The sequence below is a fragment of the Oncorhynchus clarkii genome, chromosome 6 (assembly GCF_045791955.1).
Source record: "Oncorhynchus clarkii lewisi isolate Uvic-CL-2024 chromosome 6, UVic_Ocla_1.0, whole genome shotgun sequence".
In the NCBI taxonomy this organism is placed as follows: domain Eukaryota; kingdom Metazoa; phylum Chordata; class Actinopteri; order Salmoniformes; family Salmonidae; genus Oncorhynchus; species Oncorhynchus clarkii.
In genome coordinates this window covers 78,493,837-78,509,659 of record NC_092152.1, presented here as the reverse complement: position 1 = coordinate 78,509,659, position 15,823 = coordinate 78,493,837, and the positions used below count along the sequence as shown (strand labels likewise).

Below are 15,823 nucleotides of genomic sequence, written 5' to 3'. Positions count from 1 at the left end.
TTATTACAACAAGTTATAATAGTCAATTGAAACAATTGCACACTTCAGCGAACTCATTTAACAACAAACTTTTAAACTGCCCTATTGGTACCAGGGAATCCAGGTGGAATTTGTTTTGTAAGTTATTCCATAACTGTGGTGCATTCAAATTAAAGGCAGATTTACCAAACTTAGTGGAGACAAGTGAGACCTCGAGTTGCAAATGGGTTTGGTATCTCATATTTTTATATTTCAACAGGAAAGTGAGGTAGGTTGGAAGCTTGTGAAGCAGAGCTTTGTAAACAAGAAGGGAGTAATGAAGTGATCTACGGGATTCTAGTGAGGTCTAGACGACCTTCTGATAAAGGATGGAGTGATAAGTATTAAAACTGTCACCTGTAATAAAGTGAAGGGAGATATGGTAGACGGCATCCAAAGGTTTAAGACTAAGAGTAGTGGCTGCTGCAATCAGGTAAATGGTGTCAACATACTCAAGAACTGTCAGGAAAGTTGACTGTACAATCTGCTTCCTGCTGTTCATGAAGAGGCAAGATCTATTTCTAAAAAATAAGCCCACTTTAAATCTTAGCTTTTTAACTAACCTCAGTATGTTTTTAAAAGTTACATCTTTATAAATCCAAAGCCCAGATAGTTATAGGCGGGAACCTGCTTGAAGAGAGAGCCATCCAATGAGTGAATATGTAGCCGATCTGAGACATTTTTCAGTGAATTAAAGAACAACATATATTTAGTTTTGTCTGCATTAAGTTCAAGTTTTAAATCAACAAGGGCTTTCTGTAATGCAACTAAATCAGATTGCAGCTCTAACATTGCTTGGTCAACAGTCGGTGCAATGGCATACATAACCATATTGTCTGCATACAGATGAATATTACAAGATTTAATACATAGACCAATATTATTTATATAAACATTAAAAAGGACAGGTCCCAATACAGACCCCTGCTGTTCACCTTTCGTAATATTGAGAAAATGAGACTTGACACCATCACAAAGCATTGTGTCCTGTCTGTCAGATCGCTCTTAAACCATTTGAAATACTTATTGTCCAGGTCCATTTCTGACAGTTTTTGAATGAGTAGGGAATGGTCAACGGTGTTGAATGCCTTAGAAAGGTCTATAAATCAGGCAGCACAATGTTTTTTATGATCTAGGCAATCCCATCATCTAAAACAAGCATAGTAGCTGAAACAGTTCTATGCCCAGCTCTAAAACCAGACTAGTGCATATTTAGAATAGAGTGAGATGTTAAAAAAGTTTGTAGCGGGGAGTTGGTCAGGGATTCTCGTACCTTGGCTAGGCAAGATAACTTGGAGATTGGCGGTAATTATCATAAGGATCTCCGCCTTTATGTATTCATCTATCTATCTATCTATCTATCTATCTATCTATCTATCTATCTATCTATCTATCTAGCGGTAATTATCATAAGGATCTCCGCCTTTATGTATCTATCTATCTATCTATCTATCTATCTATCTATCTATCTATCTATCTATCTATCTATCTAGCGGTAATTATCATAAGTATCTCCGCCTTTATGTATCTATCTATCTATCTATCTATCTATCTATCTATCTATATATATATATATAGCGAGAGAGAGAGAGAGAGAGAGAGAGATTAATATTACATTTATATATATATATATATATATATATATATATATATATTCCGATTTTTCAGGGGGAGCTGCAACACCCTCAGCATCCCTACTTCCTGCGACTATGGACAGAGAGCTGTAATAAGAAGGGGTCAAGTGAATCATTTTACATCGATCTTTAGCAAGGCACTTAGTACATCAGACATCAAATGGTTGAAATGAAAATAAACTATGTGAGTCTGTTAGAGCATTATTCTTTACAATCTGTTGAGGCGACTAAAGGACTACTTCTTTCAGAGACTATCCTTTCAAGCAGGTGGCCAGCTGAAGCCTAACGCTTATTACAGTTTTTCTCAGTCGCTTTGGTGCATTTCTTAGATCAAAAGTGCAATTCTTGATACTCCTTGTACAAATTCCAAATCATCTAGTCACTTGTGCACATCATTAAAGCAATGTCTTATTCCTTTGAACAAATTGCAATTGATAATGTACAAGTGTCAGCTTTTTTCCACATTATCAATTGCTCATGTCATGTTGATCAAAATATACTAGATGGTTCTCTGTTGAATAGTCTTACCCCTCAAAACATCTAGGCATTAGTTCCTTGCATAAGCCATTACATGCAAAATTGTTGAACTATTTGTCATAAACTGTCAAGCATAGTTTTACACATTTCTATTAGACCTTTTGTACAAAAACCTGAATTGATGAATCGTGCAGGTGAAATTGACCCTCACTCATGAACGAATGTAAAGTGTTAGTTCAACCAACAATCAACCAGTTGTCTGAATTTCTCAAAGGTGCATCTCATGAAGAATCAATTGGCAAGAATATATAGACAGACCACAACACAGAGTTGCAATTTTCCAATAATGGATGGACCAGGAAATGAACAGGGTCAACAGCCAAGAGGAGGAAGAAGAGGAGCAAGGATGCGTGGTGGAAGGCAAACAGAGGAAGAGGCAGAAGAGGACATAGGCGCATATCTGATGACATAAGGGCCACTATTGTAGACCATGTTGTCAATCATGGCCTTACAATGGCTGAGGCGGGTCGAAGGGTGCAGCCGAATATTGGGAGATCAACCGTGTCCTCAATAGTTCAAACGTTTAGAAGAGAGAACAGGTCTGTCCACCAATGTACAGTGCACTGTTACTGTATATAATGAGTATACTGTATACTTCCTACAATGCTTCATATTACAGTAGTCCACTTGTATTTCACAGCATACAGAAATATACTCTATACAGATACATACTGCACCTTACATGCACCCACCTGTATGTTTTACAGTAAAATGTGTGTTCGCATAGTTTTTGTCTATGTGAAAGTGTGCGATGCATCACTGCATTTTTCCCCACATAGGACTGCAAGATTACCTCAAACTGGTGGCAGAGGATGCCTTTTCACACCTCAACAGGAGGAGGCTATTTGCACCATGGTCCGAGCAAACAATGCCATGAGACTCAGGGAAATACAAAGAACCATTATAGAAGACAACGATGTCTTTGAAAACATCCATACGGTTAGCATCTCAACCATCGACAGGGTGCTGCATAGAAACCAGATGAGAATGAAACAGCTGTACCGTGTACCATTCCAAAGGAATGAGGACAGAGTTAAGGAGCTACGGTACCAGTATGTACAGGTAAAACATATATCTATGTAACTACTTTACAGCAACATTTTATAGTGATACATAGTACAGTAAGCATAAACTGCACACATTTCCATTGCTGTGGAAGGAACATGCAATATATGTACATTTTATGTCACTCTTCCTTACCAAAACAAATTAAACTGTGTGTTCTGGGATATAGCGTATAATGGAGTTGGAATCAAGTGAACCCTCTCACAACTTTGTAAACGTGGATGAGGCTGGCTTCAACCTGACCAAATGCAGAAGGCGGGGTCGGAATATCATCGGTCACAGAGCTACTGTGGATTTGCCAGGCCAACGGGGAGGAAATATCACCATGTGTGCTGCTATTTTGGAGCATGGTGTCCTAACCCATATCCCCCTTATAGGGCCATACAACACCCAGCATCTACTCAACTTTTTAGAGACTCTCTACAGGGCTCTCATCCCTGATGATGAGAGGCGTCTGTTTAGAGAGGATTTGCCAAAGTATGTGGTCATTTGTGATAATGTGAGTTTCCATCGATCAAACATCATAAGGCAATGGTTTGTGACCCACCCGAGGATGCTCATAGAATTCTTCCCACCTTATTCACCATTCCTTAACCCAATTGAGGAGTTATTTTCAGCGTGGAGGTGGAAGGTGTACGATCGTCAGCCACACACACAGATGACCCTGCTGGCTGCAATGGATGCAGCATGTGAGGACATCACAGTAGACGCCTGCAGAGGATGGATAAGGCATTCCAAAAGATTCTTTCCACGTTGCATTGGAAGGGAAAATATCCAGTGTGATGTGGATGAGAATATGTGGGCCGACAGACAGGAACGTCTGGATGTGTAGAGACAGCACAACAGTGCTGCGGGCAAAGTTGTGCCTTAGGGGTGGTTTCCTGTGTTTCTTTCTAATTTAGTTTTTTTCCCTTTGTGCCCCTTGGGTTGTCCAGTCTCTTTCAATCAATAACTCACATACAGTAATATGTAAATAGTACTGTTGAAATTGATATATGCCATAGAAGTGCAGCCTTGTGCATTTTCAATACAGTAACTGTCATCCAAACTGTAGCCTAAGTTTACATCAGGTAATACTGTCAAAGTACACAGTTACATTGACAACATGCCTAAACATTTTGACGACCTTGTTCGTGAACAATGACTCAATGACTTATCATTGTGATGACACTGACATGATCATTGGCATGAATATTTACTTTTGAGAGATGTACTAAGGATTTTTAGTGATTGACTAGCTTTAGAAACATATCTATTGTATATTGCAGTGTGTACAAATTGTTCTGAGAAATGCACTTATTATTTTGCACATGTTAGGGATGATGTGAAAAATGCACCAAAGCGACTGAGAAAAACTGTAAAAGCACTACAAATGTACACGTTGTCTAGTATGGGACCAGAGGCTGTCAAAACCCGCCGGGGCAAGGAGGGGTTGGAGCCGTGTTTCAAAGATTTGACAATTTTCCAGAATTTAGCTGGAAAGTATTAACTAAAAAAACGAGTATATAAACTATTCGAGAATACTTGGCTTGTTGCAAAGCAGTTTTTCTCTGCCGCATTCGGATTGTGTGGAAATGATCAACTGTGTGTTGTCGTGTTTCGTGTCGGGTGTCTAATATGCATGATCCAGACAGATTTGTGGTAATTCCAAAATAAAGGTATTCAGCGATGCTGTCTGCTTGACTTGACACCAGAAAACAGCGCCACCTAATGGGTTAAAAGAAAACAACAAGAAGGATTCACAGGAAGAGACGTAAACCGCGGAAGTGTGCGTCATTCCTGGAGAGCGAGAAAGAAAGCAGTAACAAACACTGGCCCTTTAGTCTGAAAAATTCGCAATAAAACGCAAAAATGCGTCATTAATATTTTCCACGGTTATCAATCGTAAAAGCCAATAAGGACAACGGTACGAAATGGCGACTGGGGGTGGTGGCATCGGTCCACCGTCCAATCTTGAAGGACGAGCATCAAATTTCGCCCATTCTGGAGCGGGAAGAAATGCTGGAGTGGCCTCGAATATGCCAGTCCCCGTGGTCGCAGCACCAATCTCACCCCCGTCGGGTGGCCTTCACCGGGAGCCTATGTACAACTGGCAGGCCACGAAGAGCTCAGTAAAAGAGCGATTCGCGTTTCTCTTCAATAACGAACTGCTCAGTGACGTTAGGTTTATTGTCGGTAAAGGTAGACAGGCGCAGAGGATACCAGCGCATAAATTCGTCCTAGCTGCTGGTAGTGCAGTATTTGACGCCATGTTCAACGGGGGAATGGCCACCACCTCGGCCGAGATAGAGTTACCTGATGTGGAACCTGCAGCCTTCCTAGCCTTGCTAAGGTAACATCTATTGACCGACCATGCACTGCATTGCGATATAATATATTTATAGAGAGGTGTTTGTTACCCCAGTACGTTAGTTAAATTGTTCCCCTTATGTTATGAGTGCTGACATTGCATTGTCTGTATGATAATATTCATGTATTATTAACACATTAGAGACTGCTGCCTATAGACATAGACTGGAAATCACTGGCCACTTTAAGGAATGGAACACTAGTCACTTTAATAATGTTTACATATCTGGCATTTCTCATCTCATATGTATATACTGTATTCTATACTATTCTACTGTATTTTAGTCACTTAATAATGTTTACATATCTGGCATTTCTCATCTCATATGTATATACTGTATTCTATACTATTCTACTGTATCTTAGTCACTTAATAATGTTTACATATCTGGCATTTCTCATCTCATATGTATATACTGTATTCAATACTATTCTACTGTATCTTAGTCACTTAATAATGTTTACATATCTGGCATTTCTCATCTCATATGTATATACTGTATTCAATACTATTCTACTGTATCTTAGTCACTTAATAATGTTTACATATCTTTCATTACTCATCTCATATGTATATACTGTATTCTATACTATTCTACTGTATCTTAGTCACTTAATAATGTTTACATATCTGGCTTACTCATCTCATATGTATATACTGTATTCTATACTATTCTACTGTATTTTAGTCACTTAATAATGTTTACATATCTGGCTTAATCATCTCATATGTATATACTGTATTCTATACTATTCTACTGTATCTTAGTCACTTAATAATGTTTACATATCTGGCTTACTCATCTCATATGTATATACTGTATTCAATACTATTCTACTGTATCTTAGTACATGCCGCTCTGACATTGCTCATCCATATGTATATACTGTATTCTATACTATTCTACTGTATCTTAGTCCGTTCTGCTCTGTCATCGCTCGTCCATATGTACATAGTCTTAATTGATTCCTACTTAGAATGGTGTGTGTTTTATGTATATGTTGTGTAATTTGTTAGATATTACTGCACTGTTGGAGCTGGAAGCTCAAGCATTTTGAGACACCTGCAATAACATCTGCTAATTACGTGTATGTTACCAATACAATTTGATTTGATGTGAGTTGATGAAACTGATATCAAACGAGGCTCCTGCCTGAGCTATTCCTAATTACTATGCCTATTTACCTCTTTTAAAAAATGAAACGTTTTTCTCTTCTATATGCAATGTCAAGCTTTTGTTTTAGAAGACAGACATTCTGGTGTTCTGGAAGCCTGTACATTCCACCTTCTTTGACCACTTACTGTGTGTGTGTGTGTGTGTGTGTGTGTGTGTGTGTGTGTGTGTGTGTGTGTGTGTGTGTGTGTGTGTGTGTGTGTGTGTGTGTGTGTGTGTGTGTGTGTAGGTTCCTGTACTCTGACGAGGTCCACATAGGACCAGAGACGGTGATGACCACTCTGTACACGGCGAAGAAATATGCCGTTCCTGCTCTAGAGACTCAGTGTGTGGAGTTCCTTACCAAACACCTCAGGGCAGACAATGCATTCATGCTACTCACTCAGGTATATAGGGCTGCTAATATAACTCCTATTGCATAAACTATTCTACATAATACTGCTACTCACTCAGGTATATAGGGCTGCTAATATTACTCCTATTGCATAAACTATTCTACATAATACTGCTACTCACTCAGGTAGTATATAGAACTGGTATCATTAACTATAATACATAAAACCCTCATGTGGGTACTAAAGAATATGCCAGCTCTTCACGAAATAGAATAGACTACTGTAGTTCATCACTTAGAAAGAATAGCCAAGATGGCATCTCTGCCAATTCCTCTTGGGTAACAATTCAGAACAGGGTAATCAAAACTCCAAAACCTAAGCCATGACTGAAGATAATACACAGGCCTAGATGACTTGGGTAGTACTACAGAATAAACTAGCTTAAACACAGGTCACATCCCACAAAGTATTTGTGTAGGCCAATGTGCTTCCAAAACAAAACATCTTCAAAAATGTAAGGTATATTCAAGTGTTCTTGTTTCCTGTTTTTGTTCTGTTGAGCGAGCAAGTTTGATCCTAGAATGTTGTATATTACGTTATGCCTTTATCAAATCAAGTGCCAATTGGTGGGGCGGTACTTGAACAGACAACTTCCCCATGTGTCTCATGCTGATGTGTCATCTTGGACCGTGCTCATTCTTTCTGCAGGCCAGACTATTCGATGAGCCTCAGCTTGCCAGCCTCTGTTTGGAAACAATAGACAAAAGCACCGGTGATGCCATAAACGCAGAAGGATTCACTGACATTGACCTAGGTATGCATCAGTATGGCCTATTATTCACACAGGAACATATCCCAATGATATACAGTGGATGATATACAGGAACATATCCCAATGATATACAGTGGATGATATACAGGAACATATCCCAATGATATACAGTGGAACCGCCAATAGACTTATAGTGTTGTTAAAAAGGAAAATGCTATTGCTACCTCTTTGCAATAAGGAATTGAGACCAAAAGCTCAATAGAAGTGTCATGTGTTTAATACCAAGGATACAGTCAGCTGAGTGTTTACAATTAGAAAGCTCACAACACATTTTATATTCTTCCCTTGTAGGTGTCACCTCCCCAGCTATACATTTTATGACCCCAATGAGTTTCCCTCCTTTCCCCTGTGGAATGTCCATGGTCCTCTTTGTTTAACCAGATGTTAGAATCACACCCCGTCCATCTTCTGTTCTGGGCCTCACCCTGATCATTAGGTCATGGTTTCTAAATGAGCGTACACACAGTTTCATGGCCTAAACTCCATTAATACTCACAGTAATCTTTCACTAAACAGGATACAAACTAACTACAGTTTAACTTGTAACATGTTACATTTTAATAGAATCCATCAGTATTTTATTAGGATTCCCATCATAGAGGTAGTGGAAGAAATTGACTGCTTTAAGTGTATGTTGGTTTCTGGGTGCATTCTGGAGGCAATTGAGTTTAACCTTTGACCCTAACCCCTTCCCTTTTTGTCATACTGTGTACTAGACCTAACACTGAGCCTGTGTTTTTAGATACGCTGTGTGCAGTGCTGGAGAGAGACACCCTGGGGATTCGCGAAAACCGTCTATTTGGTGCGGTGGTGCGCTGGGCGGATGCCGAGTGTTACAGGCAACAGCTTCCCCTCACCTCTGAGAACAAACAGAAGGTTCTGGGCAAGGCCCTAACCCTCATCCGCTTCCCACTCATGACTGTGGAGGAGTTTGCTGCGGGTGGGCATCTCTCTGTCTGAGACATACACACAGAGAGTTGTAGTTTAAAATGCTAAATAAGTTAGAACTCTGCTTTGTCAGATTTCACATATCCTAAATGTTATTACTTTTTAATACGAGTAAGCACTGCTTTTCATCAAGCTCAGTTTTGTAAAATGTAAATACTTGAACATACTTGTAACCTAGAATTCATTTTGAACATAACGGTATATAATCATTTTATGAATGTGTTTGTGTTTCTGCTGTCCAATGAACCCAGCCCTAGAAACCACTTTGATATTAATTATTGTGCAACAGGGCCTGCCCAGTCTGAAACCACTTTGATATTAATTCTTGTGCAACAGGGCCTGCCCAGTCTGAAACCAGTTTGATATTCTTTCTTGTGCAACAGGGCCTGCCCAGTCTGGAATATTGTTCGATCGGGAGGTGGTAAATCTGTTTTTACACTTTACAGTAAACCCCAAGCCGCGGGTAGACTACATTGACAGGCCCCGCTGCTGCCTCCGAGGAAAGGAGGGCAGCATTAGTAGGTTCCAGCAGGTTGAAAGTCGCTGGGGATACAGTGGCACCAGTGACAGGATCAGGTGAGACTGTGTACCTGCTTGTCTACACCGTGACAATGTCCTACCGGCCCCACACTATACAATTACAATGACTAAAAGCCCTTGCACAGAAATGGCTTTTTTTTGGCTCGTATTTGTTTTTGGACATGCAAATTATTCAGACGGAAAAAGATAAACTATTAATACTAATTCAGATGATGGTGTGTCAAATGCAGCCTCAGTACAACACTGGTTTGTCCTTCAATAACCTATAAGACTTTTTCTACAGACCTCAGAGGAGAGAAACACTTATGAGCGGCAGGTGGCCTAGTGGTTAGAGTGTTGGACCAGTAACCAGCAGGTGGCCTAGTGGTTAGAGCGTTGGGCCAGTAACCAGCAGGTAGCCTAGTGGTTAGAGTGTTGGACCAGTAACCAGCAGGTAGCCTAGTGGTTAGAGTGTTGGACCAGTAACCAGCAGGTAGTCTAGTGGTTAGAGCGTTGGGCCAGTAACCAGCAGGTAGCCTAGTGGTTAGAGTGTTGGGCCAGTAACCAGCAGGTGGCCTAGGTGGTTAGAGCGTTGGGCCAGTAACCAGCAGGTAGCCTAGTGGTTAGAGCGTTGGGCCAGTAACCAGCAGGTGGCCTAGTGGTTAGAGTGTTGGGCCAGTAACCAGCAGGTAGCCTAGTGGTTAGAGCGTTGGGCCAGTAACCAGCAGGTAGTCTAGTGGTTAGAGTGTTGGGCCAGTAACCAGCAGGTAGCCTAGTGGTTAGAGCGTTGGGCCAGTAACCAGCAGGTGGCCTAGTGGTTAGAGCGTTGGGCCAGTAACCAGCAGGTAGCCAGGTAGCCTAGTGGTTAGAGCGTTGGGCCAGTAACCAGCAGGTGGCCTAGTGGTTAGAGCGTTGGGCCAGTAACCAGCAGGTAGCCTAGTGGTTAGAGCGTTGGGCCAGTAACCAGCAGGTAGCCTAGTGGTTAGAGTGTTGGGCCAGTAACCAGCAGGTAGCCTAGTGGTTAGAGCGTTGGGCCAGTAACCAGCAGGTAGCCTAGTGGTTAGAGCGTTGGACCAGTAACCAGCAGGTAGCCTAGTGGTTAGAGCGTTGGGCCAGTAACCAGCAGGTAGCCTAGTGGTTAGAGCGTTGGACCAGTAAGAAAGGTTGCTGTTTTGAAGCAAGGCACTTAAACCTGATTTCTCTGGATAAGAGCGTCTGATAAATGACAAAATGTCAAAATAATAAGTCGGTTCAACATATTTTTGGAGGGGTGTTGCTTCTGGCAGAGCCATAAAAAACCAGCCACATCACTGTTTTTTACAGTGGTGGAACATTTCAATGCAAATCAACACCCCCAGAATAGTTTGAGATGGTTGTTCTTCTATTGCAATGTGTGCTGTTAAAGGAGTCAACCAGGTGAATTTGAGCGATGGTCTTTCTCCAGCCTCATACCTCTTCACCACACCCCCATTGGCAGAGACGATTGCATGTGTATTAATAAAGCCTGTCTTCGTCTCCCATTGGTGGAGTTTCTACTGCATGTGTATTAATAAAGGCAGTGTTCGTCTCCCATTGGTGGAGTTTCTACTGCATGTGTATTAATAAAGGCAGTGTTCGTCTCCCATTGGTGGAGTTTCTACTTCATGTGTTTTAATAAAGGCAGTGTTCGTCTCCCATTGGTGGAGTTTCTACTGCATGTGTATTAATAAAGGCAGTGTTTGTCTCCCATTGGTGGAGTTTCTACTGCATGTGTATTAATAAAGGCAGTGTTCGTCTCCCATTGGTGGAGTTTCTACTTCATGTGTTTTAATAAAGGCAGTGTTCGTCTCCCATTGGTGGAGTTTCTACTGCATGTGTATTAATAAAGGCAGTGTTCGTCTCCCATTGGTGGAGTTTCTACTGCATGTGTATTATTAAAGGCTGTGTTCGTTCGTTTGAGGTTTCTAAAGGTATCTTGTCATTTCCATCTCCTGTAGATTTAATGTAAATAGAAGAATATCAGTGGTGGGTTTCGGACTGTATGGCTCGATCCACGGACCTACGGACTATCAGGTTAATATACAGGTAAGCATTTAATAATGAAGAGCTAATGATGTTATCAGCCTGGTAGCCAGACCAAATGTGTCCTGTTAGTGCTTCAGTCACACAATAACTTCTCCAATGTTCCTTACTGCGTATGAAGCACTAAGAGATCTGGTTACCAGGGTTGTGTCGAGTAGGGCACATAGTAACAAAACGTTTTGCAGTGGAAAACCAAAAACCTGGGTTATTAGACAAGGTCAGGTAGTACCTTTCTGTTTCAAAATGTTTTTGTCCCCTGTTTGGTGCCAACTGAACACGATCCAGGCCATTATAGTGAATTTGTTCAGAAAACCTTTTTAATTTTTTTAAGCTATAGTGCAAACAGTAATTGACAATAATTGTATCCATTTTTTTCAGATTATTGAGAGTGACAAAAGCCTAACGCTAGCAACAAACGACACGGGCTTCAGCTGTGACGGAACAGCCAACACGTTCAGAGTCATGTTCAAGGAGCCGGTGGAGATTTTACCCAACGTTAGTTACACCGCTTGTGCAACCTTAAAGGTACGCTCACCCCATAACGACAGTACTCAGGTGCAACCTTAAAGGTACGCTCACCCCATAACGACAGTACTCAAGTGTAACCTTAAAGGTACGCTCACCCCATAACGACAGTACTCAGGTGCAACCTTAAAGGTACGCTCACCCCATAACGACAGTACTCAAGTGTAACCTTAAAGGTACGCTCACCCCATAACGACAGTACTCAAGTGCAACCTTAAAGGTACGCTCACCCCATAACGACAGTACTCAAGTGTAACCTTAAAGGTACGCTCACCCCATAACGACAATACTCAAGTGTAACCTTAAAGGTACGCTCACCCCATAACGACAATACTCAAGTGTAACCTTAAAGGTACGCTCACCCCATAACGACAATACTCAAGTGTAACCTTAAAGGTACGCTCACCCCATAACGACAATACTCAAGTGTAACCTTAAAGGTACGCTCACCCCATAACGACAATACTCAAGTGTAACCTTAAAGGTACGCTCACCCCATAACGACAATACTCAGGTGCAACCTTAAAGGTACGCTCACCCCATAACGACAATACTCAAGTGTAACCTTAAAGGTACGCTCACCCCATAACGACAATACTCAAGTGTAACCTTAAAGGTACGCTCACCCCATAACGACAGTACTCAAGTGCAACCTTAAAGGTACGCTCACCCCATAACGACAATACTCAAGTGTAACCTTAAAGGTACGCTCACCCCATAACGACAATACTCAAGTGTAACCTTAAAGGTACGCTCACCCCATAACGACAATACTCAAGTGTAACCTTAAAGGTACGCTCACCCCATAACGACAATACTCAAGTGTAACCTTAAAGGTACGCTCACCCCATAACGACAATACTCAAGTGTAACCTTAAAGGTACGCTCACCCCATAACGACAATACTCAGGTGCAACCTTAAAGGTACGCTCACCCCATAACGACAATACTCAAGTGTAACCTTAAAGGTACGCTCACCCCATAACGACAATACTCAAGTGTAACCTTAAAGGTACGCTCACCCCATAACGACAGTACTCAAGTGCAACCTTAAAGGTACGCTCACCCCATAACGACAATACTCAAGTGTAACCTTAAAGGTACGCTCACCCCATAACGACAATACTCAAGTGTAACCTTAAAGGTACGCTCACCCCATAACGACAGTACTCAAGTGTAACCTTAAAGGTACGCTCACCCCATAACGACAGTACTCAAGTGCATGTTTACAAACAAATAGGCTATTGTGTTTTATTTTTGCCTCTGCTGCTAACATCAGCATAGTTATTATAGACTTGAATCAAATGTTGATGCAAACTAGTTTTGGTCTGTATTCTACTAGATCATCAACCCTGTGTGACCACAGTTGAGACTTTGTATGAACATTTTAATCGTCAGCTCATCTTAAGGGGATTGTTCACACAAAACAACTACAGTATAAACAGTTATTTGTGTATTGTGTCCATTAGTTCACTGTTACAATTTTTTAGGAATGTTTTATGTCAAGCTTTCACGGTGGATAATTTCAGTACGTTGCGAAAACTGCGTTTTGTGCATAATTTCTCTATGCTAACAATCCACTTGTCTCCTGTAGGGCCCGGACTCTCACTACGGCACTAAAGGGTTAAAGAAAGTGAGCCAGGAGTCTGCCACGGGGACCAAGACCACCTTTTTCTTTTTCAGCTCTCCTGGGAACAACAACGGCACGTCAGTGGAGGACGGACAGATCCCAGAGATCATCTACTACACCTAGACAACTCCTGTAGAACCATGGACCTGAACTCGTCCATGAAACATTTTTGCATTTTGGTTTCCGTTGCCGCACTTAAACAAAAAAAAATTCTGTTGCTTGTACTATTAAACATGGATCCCTAGTAAACACGACTGGGTTGTGTTCGGTAGGCAAACCTGTTGCAGCTAGAAACGCCATGAATAGAGATGACGTGATGACTCATTGCGGCATATTTTTTCTAGGTAATGTATTTCTTTCTGAACGTTCCGCAATGTTGTTCCCTGCTGAACAATGCCCTGGGTCAGGTAGACACCATCTACCACACCTAAACCAGGGGGCCATGTTCTGTAGGCATAGAATGGAGGAAACGCAGTGCGACTGGGAGGTACTACCTGAGCTTGTCCAATAAGAAGCACTTGTTTTCTGTTCCAAAATGTTTTGCTATGGTGTGCTCTAATGAGAACTACCTATGAGGTTGGGTAAGTCTGAGAGTGGAATGGAATGGCGCCCTGCAGGGAGGATTGTAGCCTGGTTCCAGATCTGTTTGTGCTCTGGCTGAGTCCGTTTCTGTCGTTGTCCAAGACGATTCCAGAAGGAGTTGGCAAAAGGGCAGAAACAGACCGACACCCAGGCAAGAGGGATTGTGCCTTCTGCTGTTCAGGAACGGATACAAAGACTTTTGGAAACCAAAAGGAGTGGATTAGTGTCGGTCTAGTCTGCTGGTTTGTGAACTTGGATGTGTGCGAGATCAGTGGATGCTGGTGGGAGGAACTATAGGAGGACAGGCTCATTGTAATGGCTGGAATGGAATAAATGGTAAGGAGTCAATGTGGTTTCCATATTTTTGATACCGTTAAATTTATTCCATCCTAGCCAATACAGTGAGCCTGTCCTCCTATAGCTCCTCCCACCAGCCTCCACTGTGTGAGACATTTGACATAATAGAACTGTAACTCAAAAAGGATTGTTACATGTAGAGATGTATAATAGGACTGTGGACTGGCTGGAATCTGGGTGTTGGTAGACAATGACACAGTTGGAAATGTTCTATATTCTACTACTGGCTTTCTGTGGTCCGTACCTTCATCAGGGAATCACCCACTACAGTGCTGTTGTCTGGAGTGTATTCACTAGACACTGAAACGAGAAGGGACTACCTGAAGAAACTCGTTTTCATTGCAAAACGTTTAGCTATGGTGTGCACTTATGAATACACCCCATGTAGTGTAAAATCGCAGAGTGCCCTTCACTGTTCGATCAATGTCATTTTGTAGTTTGAATGCTGACGTGGTAAAAGTTCCACTGTTTTCGTGCTTAACCTTCATTGATTATATTTGCAGGTGGGGTTTTTCGTGTGCAAGTAAAATCTTAACTAGTGACGTCTGAGTATTTGTGCGTATGTTAAAGTTTGCCAATGTATGTTACATGCTTTAATTTGTTTCCTTAGCATGTCATCTAAGAGTAAGACAGGATAATATTGTGACTGTTAATTGCTGAAACAAGTGGAAATGTATATTTTTATCTCTCTGCAATAAAGTATGTTGACACCAATGATGTATTTGTCTGATACATTCTGAAATGATTCAGTGAAGTGTGTCATTAAAGCTACAGTCTGGGATCGGTGAAGTTGTTCAACAATACATCACAGATTTAATGCTCTCAAACACACCCATAATCTGGGAAACAGTTCAACAATACATCACAGATTTAATGCTCTCAAACACACCCATAATCTGGGAAACAGTTCAACAATACATCACAGATTTAATGCTCTCATACATAATGTAGGACTATACAGAAAGATGGGGGGGAATGGCAACGTAACAAGTAGTTGTAATACTACAATAGTTCCTGTAGGTGGAGCTCCAAGTTAAATCAATGGCTCTCCAACAACACCTGCTCCAACCTATCTTCAAACCAGTTCATAGGGACCCTGAACCCACTCGCTGTGCTGCAGGCTTTTGTTCCATCCCAGCATTAATACTTGAGTCAACCAACCAAGGCTTTGATTAATAGTTGATTAGCTGAATCAAGTGTTGTGCTTCTAGGCATACATTTTAAATAGCTTTGTATCTGCATGAGTTCCAGATCTA

General features: G+C 41.4%; 1 protein-coding gene across 4 annotated transcripts; it reads left to right on the top strand.

Annotated features, from left to right (window-relative positions):
• Positions 1 to 5,019: 5,019 nt before the first annotated feature.
• On the top strand, positions 5,020 to 15,284 carry LOC139411656 (BTB/POZ domain-containing protein 1-like). 4 transcript variants are annotated; one of them, XM_071158266.1, is made up of 9 exons: positions 5,023 to 5,586; positions 7,008 to 7,164; positions 7,822 to 7,927; positions 8,688 to 8,885; positions 9,277 to 9,469; positions 11,389 to 11,476; positions 11,852 to 11,998; positions 13,593 to 13,760; positions 14,613 to 15,284. In XM_071158266.1, exons 1-8 carry the CDS (start codon positions 5,168 to 5,170, stop codon positions 13,749 to 13,751), a joined length of 1,467 nt encoding a protein of 488 aa, XP_071014367.1. In that variant the 5' UTR covers positions 5,023 to 5,167; the 3' UTR covers positions 13,752 to 13,760; positions 14,613 to 15,284. The 4 variants fall into 4 exon arrangements, with proteins under 4 accessions (XP_071014369.1, XP_071014366.1, XP_071014367.1 ...); XM_071158269.1 differs by having other exon boundaries at positions 5,024 to 5,586; positions 9,340 to 9,469; XM_071158268.1 differs by having other exon boundaries at positions 5,020 to 5,586; positions 9,340 to 9,469; positions 13,593 to 15,284.
• Positions 15,285 to 15,823: the final 539 nt, after the last annotated feature.

Coding starts and splice junctions, on each gene's coding strand:
- LOC139411656 (XM_071158265.1), top strand. CDS start 5,168: ATGGCGACTGGGGGTGGTGGCATCGGTCCACCGTCCAATCTTGAAGGA. Junction 5,587..7,007: donor GCCTTCCTAGCCTTGCTAAG/GTAACATCTATT, acceptor GTGTGTGTGTAG/GTTCCTGTACTCTGACGAGG. Junction 7,165..7,821: donor CATTCATGCTACTCACTCAG/GTATATAGGGCT, acceptor TTCTTTCTGCAG/GCCAGACTATTCGATGAGCC.